The following is a 23530-nucleotide window of genomic DNA, read 5'->3' on the forward strand; positions in this document are numbered from 1 at the left end:
TCAACAGGGTTGGGAACGGGGTGGAACAAATGCCCTCATGAATGGGAGTCAGAACTAATTACACAACAGTGTGGCACTTTACATCTTTAAAACAACTTTCTAGATTTTTTTTCTACAGGCAGAAAAAGCATGAAAACATGCCCAGTACCACGGGGATTCTACTGCATGCAGCAACATTCGTTTTAGAGCAGGAAAACCTGCTGAAAAATTGGTACTGCTTAAATCCTATTGGAGTTTTAGGTCTCAGCACTGGGGAGCTTAAGGATCCGAGCATTACAAGCACAAGCAAAGGCTTTGCAGACATGAGCACAGCTCCAATTATTTCACATCAGCTGAAGGTAAAGAGCACGCTGCTTACCAGGCTGTCCAGCCCTCCTCCCAGGAGGTCCACGGCACCCATCTGCATGGAGGACACTTGGGGAACGTTGACGGGGGGTCCCAGGTCCAGGTTGAGAAGGTCGCCCAGAAGGTCGCCCTGCGATGGGATGACCTGGGGCTGCTCCAGGTTCGTAGTGGCTGTTGTGCCCACGGGGCTATCTCCTGCATCAGTGCTGCGGGTGGGAGGAACAAGAGGCAGAGAAGAGAGATGTCAGGCACCTTCAGCCTCCAGCTAGAGATTGCTAGCATGGGGGAACGCAACAAGAGGTGGCCCAAAGCAGAAGGCAGCTAAAGGGTTATCCCAGCAGCGGACCTAACCATTGCCGTGTACAAGGTGCTGTTCTGGCAAGTGGCCCTTCAACACATGCTTTGAGCACTGGGACCTGCTATGCATTGTGCACGATTTGCAGTTCAGAAACAGGAATTTTCAGGTGTGAAATCCTTCCCCCCCCCCCTGCAGAATCACAGACCTCTCCAAAATCACGAGCCTTATGTATTACATAGACTACAGCACTGAAAACAGATATTTCCCTACTCAGAAGAAGCCAAATAAGGTGATTTTTAGCCCCCTGGACCTGGAGAGCTACACGTAAACCTGCAAAAATGTCAATTTCCTCAGAGACCTAACACTGACATAACCCCTAAGCCCTTACTCTAACTGGTGCAAACTCGCCCACTCCCCACAGATCCAGATTTAACACCTTCTACTGACCTGCACCAAGGTCCACCACTTTCCTAATTAAAGACCTCGATCTAAAACTGGTACCTCCCTTCACCAGTAGTTTCCTTTTCTCTGCATTAGCAGACATGTTAATTACCAGAAATGACTCTTAAATTCCTAAAGTTTCTCACCAGAAACAGTCTGGCTATGTTTTATATCCATTTGCCACTGAGTTTTACAAGGGGAAAAAACACAGTAACACTCACCGTAGCTCCTGGAGAGCTCATTACAACATATTTATTCTTTAAATCCAGACACGGTAATATTTTAGATAACTTCAAATCTATTCTGTGTCCTGCTGCCAACAGAAACCGATAGAATTATTTCCAGCTCGTATTACTGTGGATGCAGCCAACAGGTAATTGCATAGAAATGCCCTGGGAATTAGTGTACTGACAAGGTGTTTTAACACTGGGGCTCTTTTCTAAGGATCGCAGCTGCTGGTTTTGAGTAGCCATGATCCTCTTCCTTATCCCTACTCAGCTGCTGAGGGGAAAGCTTTAGCACTACAGTGTAAGCTGCTACCAACTTCAGAGCCAAGAGGGAAAGATGCAGCATAAGGGCTGCTGAATGAATTAGTTACCAGGCAGTGACAGAAAGGATCGAAAGCTTCTTTGCATTAAAAGCTTTAGACCTCTAATAGCACTAATATTAGCTGTCCTCTCTGCTTCTGCCTTCGGCGGGGAGACTTCTGAGGATGCTGAACAGCTAGCTAAAACATTTCTGAAGAGCGAGTGGTTACCGTGATCCACTCCCACCCCCAACCTGAGAACGGGAAAGAACAGCATGTATGAGCAGAGGCACATTACAAGCTGGTAGTGCACACACTTGGTTCGTTCCCAGTATATAATCCCTTTAACACTACACCTCTTCAACACTTACTCATCCTTCTTCTGATGGAGATAAAGCAATCCTTCAAGGTCTTGTTTAACTGCAGTTGCCCCAAAGCCCAGCAAGAAATTAGGAAAGGACGAAGCTAAGTCAGTTTGTATTTAAAATAACAAAACAAAACAACAACAACAAAAAACAACCAAGCCTTCTATTTGCTGTACAGAACAGACCTCTTTAAGGAGATTTGTATATCCACTTCTGTATTTTCTCTGACAGGAAGATAGGAATTAAGACTGAGGGGTATAAAGGGCCAAAAGACTTGATAAAGGCTTTCTCGCTTAAAGTCTTGGACAGTGGCAAGCAGTTGGGTTTCCTGTCCTACAGTGCTTTGTGTGGAAACACACCTCTGCATCCACTGCGAGGGAGTGTATTCTGCCAACCACAACCACCTCCTCCTACGTTTGCACACAGAAAAGCACCAAACAGCTAATTCTGCCCATCTACTCAAGGAAAAGCTATCTTTACTCTCTTAAGCCACATTCATTGCAGACATCCCCACACTCCCACCTCTATCTCACTGCACCATCTGAAGGAAAACCTCGGTCTGTAGTGGACAGGTCAGCCACCAGAACGGTCATCACCAGAGTGCAGAAGTAGCAAAGATGACTCCAAACAGCTGGCTGATGTTATCTGCCACTGGACACCCTTAAACTTCTCTAAAATGACAAATTTTCATGTACCTCTTTGTGCATCTTTTCACACACTCTCAGCACTAGGAAAAGGCAAACTGGTTTCTTAGCATTCAGTAAAAGTGTACTGGCTGCACAGATTCAGGCTTGCCACAGCCCTGCAGCTGGGAGCTGCTCTCTATACTTTCACAGCTGCAAGCAGCCACTCAGTACACTGGAACACAGTGCAAGGAGGCCTTGGCATCAGCCTGATCAATCTGTCTTTGGTTAAAAGGAAAGCGGAAAGTCACAATAACGGGGCCTCTTTACGAGTGACCTCACTTTGGAGAAGCTTGGCATGTCACTAACAACACCACGTTTTTGTTTTTTAATTTACCAAGCAGGCTAAAGCACTGCATCAGCATTCAGCCCTTTACACTTGCCCGCAGCTCTGGGTTCCTCATCTTACCACTGGTGATTAAGCCCTGAAGGCTTTCTCCTGAAGTAATGGGTAATTCAGTAGTAAGCAACACAAGAACAATGTACAACACTGCTATAAGCAGAAAAAAATGGGGAAAGTTGGCTGTCTGGGCACTAGCTTCGAGTGTGTTGTATACACAGAAACTAGTAAAAAGATTACTCCTTGCAGTAGCTGAATTCCTTGAGTTAATTAAACCCCTCTGTTCATTACTGAAACAGCAATAAACGAGAAGGGTGCTAACATGGGAGGCCAAAGCTACCCCGACTCCAGCTCATTTTGCTATTGTGGCAAATCTTGAAGCTGAGGGAAGCATCCACTGCTTTTCTTGCCTGACTGGTAGACTTGTGCTTGCTGGTCCTGGGTCAGTGCAGCCAGACTTGATTTCATAGGCAGGGAGAAAACAACTCAGCTTCTCAAAGCTAGTCATATGACAGAAATAGCTTTAGTTGCTAAGAATAGCAGAGAAGTGGTATCAGAAAATAGAAAAGAAGCAGCATCGCACACTGATTTATCAGTGCAACGGCAAAAAATAGCACTCCAAATGTCACTTTGGGAATATTATTAAAAGGTAAGCCTGGATGCTTTGCCTCCTGCTGTAAAGCACACTTAGATTTGTAATTAATACCATTAGCAAATAGCACTGCTTACCTGAATGAGGAACCATGGGAACAGGCTCAACAGCAGCAGCACCACCACAGCCCGGGACTGCTGCAATGCCTGCTCTTGCAGACCTAACCCACTTTCAGGACTGTGATTATGGGGAAACATTAAAGCTCCAGATAATAAGCCGAAGCATTTTTTCCCCAAAGGTTAGACAGAACAACATCAGTCTAGGCATTTTGTTTTAAGCCTGAACAGTTTTCAATGACAGGGCCTAGACGGCTTTTACGCTCCCCTTGCTTTACAGGCACCAAGTAAGAGAGGTAGCCTTGTTCATCCTTCCCCATTTCACATTCTAACCACAGAAGATCCCGGTTCTTGCCAGTTCCAGGAACCTGGTATTATTCTATGCAACTGAGGCTTGTAAAGCTGTCCCATCACTGAAGCAAAATCTTACACAACCAAAGTGTACCCTTGTGTAAGACACTTGCTTTCACTGTTCCTTCTCCTGAAGTACGCCCTTTCACCACCTATCCACCTTCTGCTTCGTTAGCCCAGCTGTTATGCCAGAGACCTTACAGCCAGAGTCTTCCCCTAAAACACTGAAGTTTTTGTGTGGGGAGAAGCTATAAGATACTTTCCCTGTCTTTTGACCCAGGAACTCAGAAGCTACACACCCAGAATTAAATCCTACAATGAAATGGCTCCTTGAATGATCCACAAGCCTCTACAAAAATCAGTAAAAAAACAAGGAGTGTTTTAGAAGACCCTTGTGTCTTTAAGACTGCTTACTAGCAAGAAACAACCGAACCTGCTCATTATCACCATCATTGCCTCAGCTTACCTCCCGTGGTGAATTGGCAAGTGCTTGCGGTGGATACCGTGGCTCCCCTCCACGAAAGCGTTGGGTGGCTTGTGGTACACCGAAGCCAGAGATCCAATATGGCAGATCAGCTCGTCCAGCAGAGTTGGTTCAATCAGATCGGTCTCTTCAGAAATCAGGGGCTTTTCTGACAGGACCACTTCTTTGGCAGTCACCGGGTCCGTGGAAAGGAGGCGCCAGTAGATGTAGCCACGGTCCCGCAGGTCTGGGTTGTCAGAGTCCTACGACAAAGCAATGCATCAGTCAGTTCTAAAGGGGACTAACTCCTCCGATCACTTAATTTTTCTAGCAGTGGTTCTGGTGGATTAAAAAAGAAAACAAAACATGAAACAACCATCCAGTAGTGACAGTCATCAATTTCAGAACGAAGTTATAAACGATTGTGATGAACATCACAAAATTAAAAATAAATCCCAAAGCATTAATGCCTGGCTTCCTAACCAAAGAGTTGACCCATCTGGTCAGGGGGAAAAAAGCTGCTGGATTTACACATCCCCCCGCTGCCCCATCCCACAGAGCTATCAACTGCTTTCCAACTTCTCCTGACACTTAAAAGAAATCAGAACTCCAAGCGGTTGTGGACAGGACAAAAGAGGGTGAATCAAAATGACCACTGCATGCTAAGAATAAACATGTTATATTCTGTATTGGCAACAGAAAGATCCAGGATTCCTAGAAATATGCGCCTTACGCAAGGGCATTCACTGGACAGAGACCCTGCAGAGCTACAGGAGGGATCTTAATAAGCAGTACTCTTCACAACAAAAGAGGCCTTATTTATCCTGCACCTTAGTTATCTAATGAAGTATGGGGAGATACTAATGGTACGTGGTAAAGACACCTCATCAGTTCTCCAGCTGTCAATAATATCCTAGTTTTACTGCAGACAGCCCTGCCGCTGCATGAATTAATTCCTCTCCATTTCAAACAGCTCTGCCCAGAACAACAAAGTAAGTGGTGATAGCTTGCAGCTAGTGTTCTAGGGATAGAGAGGTGCTGGGGTTTTATGCTGTAGCGTAACACGTTCAAACTGTTCATTGAAGAAAGAGCTGGGATTTTTTAATCCCCACATCAGGGGAATAACAGGGTAGATGCTACCGAGGTTTTTTTCCTGTAAAATTCTGGCAGTTTATCCTACACCTCATTAGCCCTCCTCCTTGGCATTTCTTCTGCTCTTCTGTGATCTCATTCACATTGCTGCTGACCTGCTGTAACCTGCCTCTCTGCCCTCTGTCTCAAGGCATTCGCAGGCACACAGCAAAACCTCTGCTTATAACGAAGCTGGGCACACTAAACTCGTTTTGCTCACAAGGACCTAGATACATCGTCTGGGTCAACTGACAGATTTCTCTGCAGTGCTGTTTTTCAGTTTGATGGCGGAGTTCTGAACTCTTTACACCCGTTGCCCCTAGCAATCCCTACCAGGATATCCTCATCCTGCCTTCAGCAGGCAGTTCAGGATCAGACAGGGCCTTTGCAAAGGCAGACATGAAAAGACCACGCGCTCCTACCTACTTTCAGGCACATCCAGATTCAGGACTGACTGTTTCTTCTTACAGCCAAATAAACAGACTTGAAACTTTAGTAAATCTACTGGAACAAGAGGCTCGGATCTTTCCTTTCCACATTTCTCCTAATTCTCCAGTCTCCAGGGCCTGCATGCACACCTGCAGAGCATACCAATGAACCTGTGCTAGCTCAGTTACCCACCCATTCCAGGCAGACAACAGCAATGAAGATGTAGAGGCTCTGTACCATCCGTTAGGTTCCAGGCTTGCTAGGGACCTTGATCACTACTCCACATCTGTGTCCCTCCCATCCCCAGCTGCTTCAGTGCTATTTTTACCAGTGTTGGCTGGATTACACTGGCTCCTGCTACAATCACACCTGCAGTTTGCTGCGCAGACCTGCCCTAAGAGGCACTCAAAGTGCAACAATACCCAAGCTGGGGAAAGAAACACATGTGTAATTACTCTCCCACTCAAGTGAAAAACAGTATCTCTACCTAGAAATCAGACCTTGAAGCAAAAGTGTTTTTCAGCCAGTTATCCTACATTGACTTATTATTCATATAAAATACAAAAAGCCAGACTGAATCAACATTTGTGACAAACAGAGAAAAAACAGACGCCTATTATATTCCTAGGGTGCCATTAAGTGTTTTATGACTCAGCAGAGTGGGTTTTAACACTTAGTACCTTTCCTCTGTTGGCTTAGACAAATGACATACCCAGCCTCTGGCCCAGCCCTCTCTAAAGAAGAGCCAAGGGCCCGCCTAATAGCAGATTTTGAACACTCGGAAGCAAGAAGAGCAGGCTAGGTTTCTTGTCCCTGCCTAATGCACCACCCCCTGCAAGATGAACAGAAGTACCAAGAAGTCCATAGCCATGACTTTTTCCAGCAAAGAGGGCCAAAAGGCTAGCTGATGACTGTTTGAGCAGAAAACCTGGAGTCGACTGCTGCCCATTCATTGCTGTCAGGACTATTTACATCAGTTGGTACAGCAGGCCTGGAGAGGAAATGCTCTTTTTGGGCTACATCACTGCACAGGGAGTGCAGTAGGTTTAGCTGAGGTCTCACTCCTGCCACCACCACATCTCTGCTTCTGTCCTCCAGAGCTACAGCACTCCTTTCTTCCAGCTCAAGCCCAGCCCTACCTGCAGTGATCTGAGCTCACAACCCCGCTCCTCATGCATAATGAATCTGGAATCCTAACCCACTGTTACAGCCTCCAACAAAGCTGCCACACTGGTTGACAGTATCCAAGTAGAAAGGAAAAAACCTAAACCTTATTTCTTTTGTTTTTATAGCATCGTTTAAGCTTTGCTGTTCACAGAACAAAGTCTTTGCTTGGCCCTATCCCTCTGTCAGAGCAGCAGATGTTTTAACTGCAAGCCACCTTTCAAGGAGAAGGCATTTGGTTTCTTCAGAACTCTACCCTGCGCCTAACATTCAATTTGGTGGGGGAATGTGGAGGGATTTAGGATGAAGCAAGAGCTAAGAAGCAGAGAGCAGACGCCAGATGGCATGGTAACAGGCACAGAGCAGCTCTTAATGGAGTCAACCCCCTTCTCTTTGGGAGAGAGGAAAACATGCCTGAACCCTGTCTACCAGGGAGGCTGATCAGTCTAGCAGATGGGACACAGCACACTGCAGGCCAGCACATGGGCTGGAGGACTCTGGTTCACTGTGCATCTTGGCTTACCTGTGTGGCCAGGCTGAGGACCTGCTGAACCAGCTCCTGGGTCTCAGAAGGCTTTTTTAAGAACAGCTTCACAATAGCAGTCAGCAGGGTGAGCTGCACCTAAGAGAAAGGTATGCAGGAGAGAGATTAGAGTCGGCTTTGCTTTAGCAATGTGTCCTGGGTCTCAACATCCTTTACTAGTATGAAATTCACATCCCATGTTTTCTAACATCACACTATTCTTTGTCAGGGAAACCCAGTATAATGAGACTCAGACTCTTGTCTATTGTAAAACACTTTTGCAAACAAGTCCCTGATCAGTACACTGAGATTTATGTAATATTGTGATGCATCTCATCACCATTCTTCTGTATGTTCTTGTCTCTAGTAGGGCTATTCCCCAAGAAGTATCCAACATTCAGAAAGCCCTACAGCTCTGTCTTAGCCACCCACAAAAAAAAAATAAAAATGTTTGGGAGTTAAGACCACAAAACAAGTCTGCAGAGTCCCAGGAGTTTTATTTTAGCTAAATACTGAAGTTTTCATTGGGCGGTATTTCTGACCACCACAGTAATATTTACAGTTGGTCCCACAGACACACTGCATGAAACACTACAGACAAGATGTGTAACACAATTTTTACCTGAGTACTTTCATCATGAAAGCCCTCCAGAAAACTCTCCAACAGCTCATCTGCATTGTCAATCCTTTCTGCGTATTCACCCACTATCCAGATCATGGCAGCTCTGGCATCTGGCTCATCCAGGGAATCCAGGTTCTCACACAGGGTGGCAATGATGCTTTCGTACCTGATTTATCAGAATACAGGTGGGTTACTAGGGTGAATTCAACTTGCATTACTCCATCTCAGCCCACAACATTCTGCAGAGAATCCTGCACTGAATTACAATGTCTAGTATTTCTACGCAACGTGAAATAAACAGCATTTTCACTCAACTGACAATATTCCTAGGGTTTTTCTTTCCCCAGGCTGAGTGTTAAGATCTCACAGGGTTCTCAAGAGCTTCACAGTTTCTGTAATAGCAAGACCACCCAGATGTGGAAATCAAGACAAAGCTGCCTCCCTTTCATTTTTGCTAAAGGGATGTTTTATCCAAACAGGTCAAACCATGAATCTGTGCCCGACCCTGCAGCCTCACTGGCATCTTCAGACTTCAACTCTAAAACTAGAGACTTCAACTCTAAAATTGGATATTACACTTCCCCAAAGGCTTTGCTGTTAAACAGACAATACCCCACACTCGTTATTTAGCTTCCCCGATCCCCGTGGGTGGGTATTCCTGTCATAAGCACGCAATCCATCTTCTAACTGACAGCAGAAATTGCCAGAGAGACCTGCAGATGTCCCATATTACTTTTTAGGTGATCATGAAGTCTCTGCTGAAAGACACTACTGCACTACTCTGTAGCTGAAGAGACAGTGTTTTATTGCACAAACTGCTTAAAATAAGATGAATACTGCCCAAGCCAGAGAGAACACTTGATGGAGAAAGCCAGCAGCATTTTGTTCAGCACAATCTGCCTGGAATTTCAGACCATGAAAGCCATGAATTTCCAGGAGATTTTATATAAGCCTTCTAGAGGAAACGAGCAAAAACAGAAGCCTAATGCTGCAAACTTGGTCAAATTTTCCTTCTGGCATCCTCCACAAGATCTTTACTTGCTTTTGATGAAGTCTTATACTTAGCATGCATACAGAGTTGGGGGAAGGAAAAGCTTTCCACTCAAATTAATTCTGTCAGGCTGGCATCTTGTCTGGAGCCGACATCTGAATCCTGCCACACTAGCAGCGAGGACCAGAACAGACACTGCTTTTCCGAAGGAAAACCACCTTGGCTTCAGTGGCCTGGTAAGCTATGCTGACTGGGGTTCGCATTGCTGGACTGTGATGATAAAACAGACAAAAGCTTCCAAAAACGATGTAGTACTTTCACCTACTTGTTGGGGTACTTGCGGAAGATGTCCCTGATTACCACGATGGCCTCCTGGACCACGTAGTTGACCTTGGTCTGGATGAGGTCCAGCAGTGTGCTCACACAGCGCTCCGCAGATTGCTAGAGGGAAGAACACAAGCAGCATAATTAAAACAAGTTGAAGAACTACTTCTTCCATGGCCCATGCTGAGGAACCTGGTATGTATGAAGAAGGGCCAAGAGGGGAAAAAATAAAAGCACTACAGCTGCCAACTCGATATGTGTCCAGAAAACCCTGCTGGGTGACAAGTGCCTGTTAACCAGGGAATTTACGACACTAGACAATGGAGGGAACAACTGACCCCAACTCCTGTAAAAAATAAATAAAAATGGTCAAAGCAACCGTGCCAGTAGATGGTTGGACGATCATGCCAGAGACATTAAGAAAATTGCCTGCATTACTACTTACATCACCCTCGTGCTGGCTAGCAGGTGAAACATGTCACTGAATGAGCTCTCTTGGACTTGGCCAAGCCATGGCAATCAGGGCTGGGAGACTTGGGGGTGAGGTCACTAGCAATGTGTGAAAGTACAGTCATAAACAGAAATCCAGCTGTTGCCAATGCAGCTTTCACACTAAGTTCATAATTCCCTGCCACGGACCCTGTAGGATAACAAGGACTGGTCGCTGGCACGCTCCAGGAACAAGAGCTTGAATTAGAGGCAAACAATTCAGGGAGGTCTGTTCCCAAATAGCAGTGATGCAGGACAACACAGGAGCAACAAACTCCAGCACTAGAAAGCCTGAAATAAGGATAGTGATTTGGCTATTAGCAGAGCACATATGAAGCCTCATTACACAGCTGGTGATTAATGTGAGAAGCAGACTGCTCATGACACTGCCTAGGCAGTCACCATCAGCACATTCATAAAGCATTCAGGATCAAGACAGATGTCGTAGGGCACAAACAATAGCATCGTAGGTGGATTTTTCAATTCAAGTGAGCTAATAGTCCCCTCCGCTTTCACAGCTCTCAAGGCTGGGCAGGAGGCAGAGGAATGAAATGGCATTTGAGTAAGTTGCAGGAAACAGTTTTTTTTGAGAATGGGCAAAAATCTCAAGGACAAACCTGGTGACTTGTACGGCTAAATTTAGGACAAGCAAAGACTAAAAACCTCACTGTGATATTTTTCTGCCCTCGTGACTGTTGCAGTGGTATCTTACAAACACAGCCTACAAGCACAAACAGTGGCAATGCCAGCATGGGGATCAGCCAAGAAGGCTCTTTATAAACCAGCATTTGCACTATCTTTGCAAACTGGTACAATGAGACTCTGCCCTGAAATCCACACCAAATAAAAATAATTAAACTCCTCTGGTTTTGACACCTCTCCCCCCCAGCATGGCTTTGTATGCACTACGCCACTACAGAGGCAGTGAAAAGACAGTCTGACAACATCCTGCTCTGATCTCTTCTCTTGATCAGGAGATTTGAGCCTGGGAACTGGATGACTCTTCAGTTTCCTGGAGACTGACCAAGGGCCCTGGCTCAACACACAGACCAATGGCACTCTCAGCAGGAACCTCACTCAAAGTCCTTACAGGCTAGATGATCCAGAGCTTGTAATTTCATCTCTTGCAATTTATCAACTGACCTTAAGATTTACCTGGGGTAAATCTGTCCTAAGCCAAATCCTCTTTACAGCATCTACAGCATCATTTGCTGTTTACAGCTCAAGCAAATGCAGCCCTCTCAGAGCTTACAAGCAGCAAAGTTTCAAGAGATGAAGATTTCAAGGAAAAGCAAATTAAGGCTTATTTTTCTTTTCTTTAGATGCTTTGAAGCATGAATTTTCCAGGAAGAGTACAACATCCACTTTGAAATACACAGTATTGATTTCGAGCCCAAGAGTCCCTTGGAAAGCAAGCCATCACGCGGGCACATGCTCAGCAGAGCTGTCCTCAAGTCCCTGCAACAAAACACATCCCAGCTCACCCCATCCTTTGTAAACACAGTGCTGTTTGAAGGTGGATGTCCCCGGGGGCCGCAGTGCTCTGCAAACTGATGAAAGAGTGCCCCCAGAAGAACAGCTCTCGAGTTGGCATGAGAAAGGACAACCAACCAGCCAAACTTGCTTTGGTGTTCTGCAGCAACCGAATGAAAGTCTGCAAGATGACTGAATTACCACACTCAGTCATAAGCCTCAAAGATTTCCAAGAGCTCGTCTGCTAGCAGAATGTCCTGGAACCAAGACAAATCCCCCTCTAACACGGTGCCTGCTGCTTCTCCTTTGCTCTAGAATAATCACTGTTCTTACGATATCCGTGTCATTTCCTTTTCCTCGGAGGGGAACAGAAGCAGAGCTTTGTTTCCTTACAACCAAAGGGGCAGATGGCTTCTTCATCTACTGCTGCCCGTGGAACAAAACCAACAGACAACCCCCAGATACCCCACAGATGCCTTCACCCTATGCTAAACCACACAGTCTGCTGCAGACGCACCCAGGCTAACTCTGACCCTAGCTAGTCTATCCTTGCAAATCAATCCGACGTCCCCCAAACCCATATGACAACTTAAACCTGGACAAAATCCACTAACCTTGCTATTCAGCATGCGTATTGCTTACATTTCCAAAATGAGCAGCACTGCTACTCAGCACCGTGCACTGCTGCACAACAAAGGTACTGCCACGCTCGCTCTATGGCTCAAGTCACAGCAGACAAATTTATTTTACTGTCTTACTCTTCTAGGAGAGATAATTAGACAAAAGGTAGGATCCTTGAAGGCAGAGCTGAGGTTCCCTGCGAATACTCATTCATCAACAGCTCCTGCCGGCTGCGTCCTATGTCAAAAAGCAGATTTCTAAGCCTTGGGAACCTGGACACTGATGGCTGTGAAAATGCTCTTCCATTAGTCATAACTCACAGAACAAACAGCCTCTAGTAAACACAGATGCGCTGGGGACAGGGATTAACCTAGAGATGAGGACACTGTAATGAGTTGTTCTATATTTGCCCTCTTAAATTTGGCTCTTGTCAGAGGAGTAAACAGACCTCATCTTATCAGCAGTGTCTTCAAAGGAGCGCTGCTGAAAAAAAATCAAGGTTAACTCTACTAATTGAGAGATTCTCAATTATACCATTAGAGGGTCACTGCAAATTTGCTGGGGCATTACCATCAGCCCTGTGTGCATTGAATGCAACTCTGGCATGGCTGCCAGGATAGGATTGAAGAGTGTAGAAGATGAGGGTGAGGAAGGGTAAAAACTTCTAAACCACCTTGATGCTGCAAGAACACACCGCCTGTCATGTGAAACCAGGGCAGACACAGGGCCAAGTCCTACTGAGAAGTCCCTGCTGGGCAGTAAAGCAAGCTTGTGCTCCGCAGAACAAAGACCCCAACAAAAAGGGCTGCCACCAGCTCCTTTTAACTTCTCAGTAGCCCTCTTTCATGCTCAAGAGCATTTCCTACTGTCACTGCTGTGCTGCAGGCAACGCGGAGGGGGCACTCTGTATTTTGAAACGCAGACTTGACACAGAGGCAGTGATCACCTGCTCTGTTGGCCCCACTTACAAGGAAGCCCGCTGCAGAGATAAGCCTTTACAGGCCAAAGGAGGGAAGAGGAAGCTGCACAGGAAGGGGCTGTTGATTCTCTCGAGAGGACAAAGTTGGTGCCCTCTTTGTGCAGACTTACAGTGGTTTAGCAACAAGGGAAACCTGTGCACTGACAGTGTGCTCAGCCAGGCATGATTAGGTTATTTAAATCTGCTGCCAGTCAGTGCTCATGGGAATACACTTTAGCAAAAGCTAAATAAGCTCAGCTGAAATTAGACCACTTATGTGACATTTTACACTCGTTTATCAGTTTACTGAAAAGTATCAACAGCACAGCATAAGTCATCTCTCTCTTTGCAGCCTTTCTGAGCTCCTGTCAGGCACACTGGATTTATTTGCAGGGAGTTTAACAAATTAAAAGCTGTTCTATTACGAGCATTTGGTGGATGTTCAACTGGCAGAGGACATTTCAAACTGTTGTTTTGGATAACTGCAAGGGTTCTTGGGAACGTATTTGCATAAGCAGCTAGGTTAAAGAGAGAGCATACCCCAAATGAAGCCACAGGCTACATGGACCTTCAAAACTAGATAAGCAGATGGAGTGAGTCCATGTTTGTACAAGTTGTTCTTAAGGGATCCCAGACTCCCTAACTCTTCGTATGTGTTCTGTTCAGCTGAAGGGAGGAGGGGGGATACAAAACATGTAGTACTGAGTTCCTCTGCACAATCTCTTTTCCTTCCCCCTTCAAAAGGTCAGACCACAGATGTTAAAGGAGGACCTTGTGGATAAGTGGTCATTGTTCCACTGGTGCCAACACAGTAAAATATTCCATCAAGAACGATTTTGCTGCCTTGCCCTGTCTGCAAGCTGAGGTCTGAGAGAAGAACATTACCCTCTTGCAATGTACTCAGACAAAGCTTACAGCTCTGCTGTTCAGCTGGGGCATGATGTATCCAGGTCACCGTCACCAGCACAGGAGCAAAGAAATTTTGCATAATATGTGAAGGAGATGGAAAAGCCTAATATTGTTTTTGAAGCCTGAGAAGCATGGAAAACCTCACGTTTCAGGTACTTGCCTCAACCTTGATGGCACAGCGACCGATTGCTCGGACAGCCTTGCGAACAAAGTCAACATCCACCTCAGTAGCGTACTCCTTCAGCTCTGCCAGGACCTGCAAAGCAAGCACACCAACGTGAGGCCGCGGTCACACTGGGAGAACACCCACCCGACAAGCGATGCCACTTGAACAACAGAACACAAGCAGGATGAATTCTTCCACAGCTAGCCACACACACTCAAAGCAAACACAGTCAAAGCCTGCAGTCGATGTCTACCTCTGAAACCAACACTGTTGGGAGGAAAAATGGCTTGGAGTAAGCAGCCAAATGTGGTTCAGGCTGGCTGAAATCAAAACATGGCTCCATCAAGATTCCTTGATCAAAAGTTGGAGGCAAGATCAGCCCTGCCAAGCTTTAATATTACAAACTCCTCCTTAGGGTAAAGATATAGCTAAGTAGGGTTCACGTATCCATGCACATAGGTTTTATGTAGTTTATTGTACTTATTGTTCTACAGCCACTGTATCCAAAGCTCTAAGCAACAAGTTCTGATCTCTCCTTTTCTGTGCTGAGATGAATCCCTGGATCCCTGCTGGATCAGGAAAGAGGAGGAGGAGATCCGAAGACATCCTGAAACACCTCTACAGATTAAAAACAATAAACATTTTTCCTCTCTTAAGATTTCTTTTTCTGGGGGAGAGGGGGAGACAGGGACTAAGGGAAACTGAACAAGGGCCTAAAGCAAGACCTACTGGGATCTTACACACCACTAAATAAAAACCCACTTTATCTTAAATAAAATCACTTTAAAAATGATTACAAAAAAGACCCTGTGCAGTTTATACCCTCTCAAAATCCTGTGTTTCAGTTTCTCACACATGACATCAGGGATTTCACGTTGATATCACCAATAGATTGCAAGGGAGAACTGAACAGCACAAAGCAAGACAGTTGTTTGAAAAATCTATAGTGAATGCCAGTTCCTCAGAACAATGACAAGATAAAGAGGCCTTGAAGGGCCAGACTGCAGACAAATAAATCTACAAGGAGTAGACGGGACATCTGTGTTTTGAAGTTTTATTATTGCCTTGGATGATCTACACTGCACAGAATTTAGTACCCAGGTTTGGTAGTTTATGCCTTCCAAATGCTGCTCGAGTCTGAGCACCTCAGACACAAGTACTGTGCTGCCGTGGTCTAGAGCAGGCATGCAGATTAAGCGCCTTGACAAGCTGCACGGGGAGGAACAGAGTGGAAGCCTGCTCTCAGTGGGTCTCATTTCTGCGCATATTTCTGACAAAGCTTAGGTTGTTTTAGGAATGTCTCTTTAAAACCAGGAAAGGATTTATTTATTAGTCTGCAGATCCCAGCTCCAGACCGTGCCCCCCAGACACTACTGCCTTTCATCCAAACAACTTGCATTATCTAAACATTATGCATTAAAATTGGTACGGAGCCTACCAAGAATACATAGAAAATTCTGAATACATTCTCATGGAAACTGATTTTTAAAATGTTTTCCATGTACCCATCACAAAAGGGGCATGAATTACCTTGCTCTGTTCCAAAACAAACAAGACAAACAAACAAAAAAATCCCAAAGAACAGAGGAGAGAGCTGAAGAGAGCTGCTTAAAAATGTCACATTAAATGAAGTTGCTTTTTGACAATTATGATAGGACAGTAAGAGCATTAGCCAGATGCATTACTCATTCTGCATTAACATTAGGCCTTGTGACCAGGGTGGCATTCGAGAATGCTTCCTTTCTTTTCAGAATTTGAATTAAACTACATTAAATCCAAAGAAAATCTATACTGTAAAGTGGTCTCAGCTTAGTTTAGCTCTAGCTTTGGAAAGTTTTTACCCTGGAAGCAAGTTAACTTAAAATAAAGGTTATTGTAGCTCTGAAGAATGCCTGTACAAGGGTGTAATAATTTAACTAATACACTTGAAATTCACCCTTCAGTAATGTTTGACCTTTTTGAATGCCTCCATTACAGGCACACCTCTCTCACTTGAAACAAGCCTCTCATTCTAACCTCAGCTCCAGCAGTGACTCATTTGACAGGAGACATCAGCTCTCCTGGAAATGTAATCTCCGAGATGATCTGCCTAATTGTCACGACTCCTGGTACCTCCAGTTACATTATGGAGGCAACTCCATAATTCAGGCAATGCTTTCCATTAAGCAGCTGCAAAGAGCACAGGGACAGCGATGTCTAACAGTCAGGACACTCGCAATAGCCGCACACATCCTCTCCCAAGGACCTTCCCCAGAACACATGCAGGATCTATTATAACTTTAGCTGACCTGGGCAATGTTGGCTTGAGAAGCCAGGCGGATCATGATGTCCAGTTTCTCCAGTTTGACATAGATGGGGTCGTTGTACTTCACGAAGAACACCTTGATTTCCTGCTTCAGGATTTCAGGCCTGAAGGAAACATAATGTTGTTTCACCCAAGACTGGTACAAACAGTGGGCTCTATCCTAGTTAAAGGTACCCTCAGTTTAGAAATCTACCCAAACTTTCACTGAAAAGCAGAATGGTACCATTTTGTGTCTGAGACACACTCCAAACATAAGAACAACGATGTGAAGGAAGTTAGTAAGCTGGAGAAAATTATTGTTTAAATACAAAATACAGAATTTAAGTGTATCTAACCATATCTATGTCTCTACCTTCATTTGTATTGCTGAGCCAAGCACTTCGGACTTTCAGTGGACATCAGTGTTTTCAGTGAAAGTGTAACACCCTTATCTCAATGCAGAACCCACTGACTGACAAACTCATTTTCTGCTTTCACTTAGAAGATACCAGTGTCACTGCACAATAGCTCTTCCGTGAAAGCAATCAGGTAAAAAATTAGGGAAAAAAAAGAGGTGAAAAATTAAAGGTAAAAAGGTGTCATCCCACCTTTCCAGTAGGGACCAACAGTACCCAGGCACGCGAGTGGGAGTGAACTGGTTAAAAAAACAGCCCACTGTACATCATTATATCACCAGCCTGGTTCTATGCTCAAGAGCAAAAGCATAAAGGATATTGAGCTTCTACAGGTCACTACAACCTCTGCAGTTACACCCTCCTCCCTCTATGCAATCTGATTTACAGTGTAGTAGGAGGACACTTCTCGCTGCACTTAAAAAGGCAGCAAAGAGAGAGGCAGGTAAAAAAGCACTGTATGACACTGGTATCACGAGTGCGCTGTAAAGACAACTTATGTAAGCTACCAGAGTCACAAGACTGCTTAATCCATCCCTTGAAGGGGCTGAACCTGGATTAAATGCAGTTCTGTGTACGTGGAAATACCTGAAGGTCTGAGATAACACTCCCAGGAGTAACACTCCTTCAAGGTTTTACCTTTTTTGCACAATCAAGTTGATGTTCCGCAGGGCAACATACTGAACCTCAGGCTCTCCAGACAGCAGGGTAACCAGCGGAGGGGCAAGCTTCTTAAGCAGCATGTTGTAATAGTCGGAGTCCTTAGGCAGAAGTTCCAGGAACTTCATCAACACTTTCACTGCTGACAGTACCACTGCCGAGTTGGCGTGAGACAGACGAGGGGTCACGCGTTCACAAATACTGGAAATAAAGGAGTAAGAAAGGGTTTGCATTTATTTCAGAAATGTCAAATATTTCAGATCTTATCCTAACTTAGGAGATCGCGCGTGGCTGAAGACAGCTTCCTCAGACCCTTCTTTGCCTTGGCTTTGTTTACAAAGAACAGGCAGTCTTGCTTTCCTGAACACAGCAGGAAGCAAACAAGAACGACTTCTTCCACAGCTCCAGGTCTCTCTCCTGCTACAGCTAGCTCAGACACTCTTCCAGTTCTCAGCACTACAGTCCCAACGCGCGTTCAGTTATTAGCTTTCTCTTCCTTTGCCTCCTGGTTTCTTTCCTATTTCTGTGATCTTGTCTGTCACTTACAAACACAACTTTAACAGAACTGCTACCAGAAAAAACACTTCAGCCCCCATAGAATCACTCAGAGGTGATACACGCTTCTGGCTTGCTTGGGGGGAGGTTGCTGTCGTTTCAGCCATTTGTTTCTGAAAAAAAAAAAAAAAAAGATTTCTGTTGCTCTGAAGATATAGGCAAAGAGTGACCTAAATATCCTCCCAAGCCTCAGCTTCACTACTTGCCTCAGCGGATCCTATAGTCAACGGCATCCTAAACAACCCAAGCCAAGCAGAAAGGAAGTTTGGGTTCATATGGTCTTTCTTACAGCATCTGTCAAATTTCTTCCCACCCCCTCCTGCATATTGCTAACCCAGAACAATCTTCTTCCCATCTGTGCCTCCCCAAAGTTTCTTTATCTGAAAGATTTGCTTTCAGCTGCTCTGGAAAGGAAGCAGCAGGGCTAAGGGAAGAGCACAAGGGGCTGGAAATCAGAGCCAGAGGCCGTCCCCAGCTGCCACTGCTCGAGGCCTGGCAAGCCGAAGTTGCTTCCTTGCTCCGTGCCTCAGTTTCTCCATGTCCAGGGGCAGTGGCACCGGCTGTGCTGTAAATGAGAACACTTTAAAAAAGCAGGTGCTGCCGTTCTCCTGTCTGCAGCACGACAGGCACCAGGAGTCACACTCCGCAGAAAGGAGAAGTCGTTACTGCCCATCCAGTTTTACACTCCCCTGTAGCGGAATTAAGGATGAGGAACTGGGACATGTTCACAGCTGTTCAGACTAGTGGTCCCTTTCTGACAAAGCTAGGATAACACTAGCCTGGCACCCCGGAGATCTCTGCAGGTTTCTAGCACTCATTAATATCTGCTTTCTGGCACAGCCTCTTCGAGCACAAGGGGGAGGGAGGTGGAAAAAATCAGCAAGGCTACTGGCAGGCCTTTTTTTAAAAGTGGATTATCTGTTGTGCCTCGAAAAAGCAGTTACCAAAGAAACCCAAAGGATCACCGAAGGCCTGACCAAATTTGTCCTGTGGGTTTCTGCCCCTTCCTTCCCTTCCACCCCATTTTTTACATGAAATCAAGTCTGAGAATTCCCCTATTCCAAGTAACTTGCCTTGCTTGTTCCTTGTTGTCTTGGGTACAATTATCTGACTTTTTGTGATTTCAGGGACAGATCAGGAGAAAGCTTGAAGCGTGTGAATTAATACTAGGTAAACCTAAGGTATCTGTATTTAGCTTTAGTCATTAGAACTAAAAGTAGAAGCATGAGAGAATTTGGAGTGATAAGAAGAACATATTTTTTAAAATTTACCCTTAGTTTTATCATAGACCAGCTTTAAGTTGGGGGAAAAAAAAGTCTCAGACCCACAGTCCTATGGAAGCCCCCAAACCTAAGGGCTTTTTGCCTCTCAATTTAGCAAGAAACAGACTCGAAAGCTCTGCTTTAGAACAGGAAACCCTCCAAACAGTGCTTCCAGATGGGTGTAACATTGTTACAGTGTTGGTCTTGGGCTGGTGCTTTCTTAGTAGGGTCAATTTCCATAAGGTCTGGCCTTTTAAAGGGAAGAAAAAAAAAGCAGCTAACAAAGAGAAATTGGTTCTGCAAAGGGAAGAGGCAGGTTTCCAGCATCAGCCCAAATTCCCCAAACTTTCCTCCCTCTTAAACTTCTTGTACTTCAAGTCTTGTTTGTGCTGCTACAGACCTGAACAGAGACCCTGTTAACACAAGCCCTTTTTAGAGGTGGCACTGCCACAAGTCTGCAAGTGCTCTTCTACCAAATAACCCCTGGTGGCCGGCGCAAAGGCCAGGATCAAACATACCTCTGAGCTTCGCGATCATCCTTGGGGTTGTAGTTCGACAGACAGTCCAGGATGAAGATCTGGCCCCACTCTGTGCACTCATTTAAAGCTGTCAGCAGCTTGTTAATGTTCTGAGGGTTCAGATCCAGCAGGTTGCTGTTGGGATGCGATTCGCTGATTTCTGACAAAGCAGCGACGGCGTTCGCTACCACCTGGGAGGAGAGGAGACAAGGAGATGCATTCCCTGCTAGCACGTCTTCAGCGGCTTGATGGGGATTAGCATGAGCTTAGCACGGGTTTCACATGGAAAACAAGGAGATCCTGGTGCCTGCTCGCAGCAGCCACCACGTCAGTCATTAGAGCCTTCAGGGACCCAGTACAGCCTCAAAAACTCGGAGAGCCCACAGCTCGAGTGTAATCTTACTCTTTGCCAAGTTTGAAGTCTCTTGGGGAAGAAGTGGAAGAATAGCAGCACAGCAGGAGAGGGCTGCTGACAAACACAGGGAACATGGACAGTCAGTGCAGGTGTAAAGAGCATTTTGCTAGAGAAGTTACAACCTGAAAGCGGTTTTGTCTATCACGGACAAAAGATAGAGCTGTCTCTGGATGGAACGGAAACCTGGGACCACGACTTCATGGGAGACATCGCAGCAGAAGGAGCTAGAGATGGCATCAGAGTGCCCACATGGATGGAGCAGAGCATCTCGCCTTCCAACAGGCTCCAGGCTTCCACAATGGAAGCTTCATCTCCCCCCACTTCCACCAGATGCTCAGCTGACATAGTCCAGGTCTCAAAACCTTTCATTGCCGTACTCACTGAGGGAGGGAGGCCTCTTGCCTGCTTTCCCCTTGGCAGCCCTGTGACACACAACTTAATGCAATCCAAGAAACGAGAACCATCTCCCCTGTAAGAGATGGCAGGTGCCAGGTGGCCTTTAGCTCTGTAGCAATTCTGCCAGGTCACTCCATTTGAAAGCAAACCCACAATTTCCTGAGATGGGCAGCTCCCATTACATTTTCCATAAGGCATATTTCAGTTCCAAATAGTCTCCATAGTACCCAACAGACTGCTAGGCACTTTATGGAGTCCTGTTAAAGCACAACTCAGCACTGAAAACATTCTTGCTGTATTTAAGACAATATAAAGTCTTCCCTATTCTTCGTATGGATGAAAGGAATGTGCTTCCTTGAGGAGGTCAAGGGCACAGTCTGACAAGAACGAGAAGCAATACAAGCTTCTGAGTCCTGTTTCCATGCTCAAGCTGCAAAGTTATTTTAACAGATGTCAGGTGAAGACCTTTAAAATAGAAGAGTTGCAGAATTTCTACACGAAAATAGAAGATTTTTCTATTTGTTTCTTTCAAGAACAAATATTTCATTTATTTAACTAGAACAGGGATTTAAACCTGAGTTTGACACACACACCTGATACACCCAACGAAGAGGCATTGTCAGGATATTCTACAGGGTATATCATGCCATCCCCAACTCAAAAGGCAAACCTGCTCAAATGAAGTCTTGTAAGATTTTCCATGGAATTAAGGCAAAGAGATGTTATTAGAAATCTCTGGTTTCTCAGATGACTGAAGAGGTTTTTGATGCGGCACACAACACAAGAACAGCGCGACCAGACAAGAGCCTGCATCGTTCCCATCGCTGCTTGTCATTAAGCGAATCTATTCCAAAGTCATCGCGCAAGCGCAGCGATGTTGATTGTTTTGCATTTCGCACCTAGAGGTCACAGATAGGATTCTGATCCAAGATTTTATGAATTTCATTAACTGAATGAGCCTTCTGTCACCAAAATCATTAGCAATCAGAACTGCTGTCTTCCTGTGCTGTTTTAATGAGTTACTTATTAAGATATGCTTCTGTTACTTATTAAGATATTCCCATTATTTAATTTGCCTAATTCCTGAATAGTTAACGTGACGCAGCATAAAACTGAAGAGACAGCTTTAATTTCATTAAACCTCAGAAATTTGCAAGTGAAAACAAACCATAAAAGCAACTTTAAAATTCTAAACCATTATGAAAAAGCACTTATAAAACAAAATGAGGACTTAGGGGGGGGAAGAAAAAAGGCAGGGACAGAATGAAAGCACTGCAGAACGCTACCTGCCAGCTGCACTAAGGCAGAGGGCTGCGCTTCGGCAAATGAACTCAAGCAGCCAAGCACCAACCTCACTGCAGTAATGAGGCCTCGTGGATATCCCAGGCCCTGGGGCAAGTACAAGTCAAAGCAGCTGCACTTGTCTCCTCCCTCGCAGGCGAAGCCAAGTCTGTCCCTTGGGGATTGCCACAGGCACAGGCTGCACAGAAGTGCTGCTGCTGTGGTTGCCTGCTCCGCAGGGACCCCAGCCCAGAGACCTGGCTGTGAACAAAGTCCTGCTTTTAGGATTTTGGGGGCTCTTTTCAGGAACTAGCAGGGCAGCATGAGTGCAAGTATCCAAATCCAGCTGAGGATGGGACACAAAATGGCAACCCGCTGGATCAAGTATGTCCGATTTTCATTAAAAGCATCCGTAAGACGGAGCATCAGATGGCAAGATGCCCAAGAGGACCCCAGGCTGCACCCTAAAGCGTGCTAGAAAAAGGACTGGGAGGGACTGAAACATTTGGTGGCAGCTCAGTTCTGCCAGACTGGCTGGCAGATACAACCTCATAGTCCACAACCATAGCTGTCCTCACCTTCTACCTTAGCAGGACAGCGCTGCTGTCAGCGTGGTGACAAGATAATGAACCTGAAGGAGGTGGAAGGGGATGGTGAGTATCTTCAACAAACTTTAAGCAACACTGATTAAAAAAAAAAATACTTGCTGGCGATTCCCACTGAACATATTGATATGTTATGGTATGCCAACAAAAATAATTAGCATCTTCAAGGCTTTTTACACAGCCACGGCACAGCTGAAATGAAAACAGATTTCAGGAAGCAGTCCAACGTAAACACTGGTTCCAGTCAGCACGCTCACCTCTCCTCACTGGCACTGCCGCTGGCTTCGTGAATTACAAGAATTACATCACCCGGTGAACTCACTGGTATGCTCTGGCCATCACATGCATGTTACTGGAAATATTCAGAAAGAAGTGTTGCCCTAAGTAGCAATATTACCAGCACCCCACCAACTTCAGCGGGACTTAGCCAAAGAAAGGCGCAGCCTTGAGGCTGTAGATGTAAGTCTTCAGCTCTGCTGATACTCCTTCCTGAGCGCAGCAGCCCGAGATAATGAAGTCCAGCTGCAGTGAACAGCAAGTGCAAAGTACAAGGTGATAAAACAAGCGACGTGACAGCTGAAAAATAGGTTTTCAAGGCTGACACCTCAAAAATAAGTAACAAAGATGATGATACTAAGGGACAAATTATAAATAAAGCTGAAGCTCTACATCTGGTAGAGAACAAGAGTCAGATCGCTGCACTGGAGACATTTCACAGCAGATGCCATACCTTGGCTGAGGAGAAAGAGCCAGCCCTAAGCTCCTTGCAGAGTATCCTCTGCTTCTCACAACATTCAACAAGTTCAGTTGATGAGAAACCA

General features: G+C 45.4%; 1 protein-coding gene across 4 annotated transcripts in view; it reads right to left on the bottom strand.

The window, feature by feature from the left end:
- Positions 1-23530, bottom strand: part of AP2B1 (adaptor related protein complex 2 subunit beta 1) — a 79815-nt gene that overhangs the window by 33824 nt on the left and 22461 nt on the right. For all 4 annotated transcript variants that reach the window (XM_035342820.1, XM_035342817.1, XM_035342818.1 and 1 more), the window contains exons 6-14: positions 20013-20203; positions 17657-17878; positions 16609-16729; positions 14315-14410; positions 9706-9821; positions 8390-8555; positions 7768-7866; positions 4524-4783; positions 359-551 (exon numbers count right to left, since the gene is read on the bottom strand). In XM_035342820.1, the coding sequence (XP_035198711.1) occupies positions 359-551; positions 4524-4783; positions 7768-7866; positions 8390-8555; positions 9706-9821; positions 14315-14410; positions 16609-16729; positions 17657-17878; positions 20013-20203 (1464 nt within the window). The remainder of the gene's footprint in view (positions 1-358; positions 552-4523; positions 4784-7767; positions 7867-8389; positions 8556-9705; positions 9822-14314; positions 14411-16608; positions 16730-17656; positions 17879-20012; positions 20204-23530) is intronic.

This window comes from Oxyura jamaicensis, chromosome 19, assembly GCF_011077185.1.
Source record: "Oxyura jamaicensis isolate SHBP4307 breed ruddy duck chromosome 19, BPBGC_Ojam_1.0, whole genome shotgun sequence".
Lineage (NCBI taxonomy): Eukaryota > Metazoa > Chordata > Aves > Anseriformes > Anatidae > Oxyura > Oxyura jamaicensis.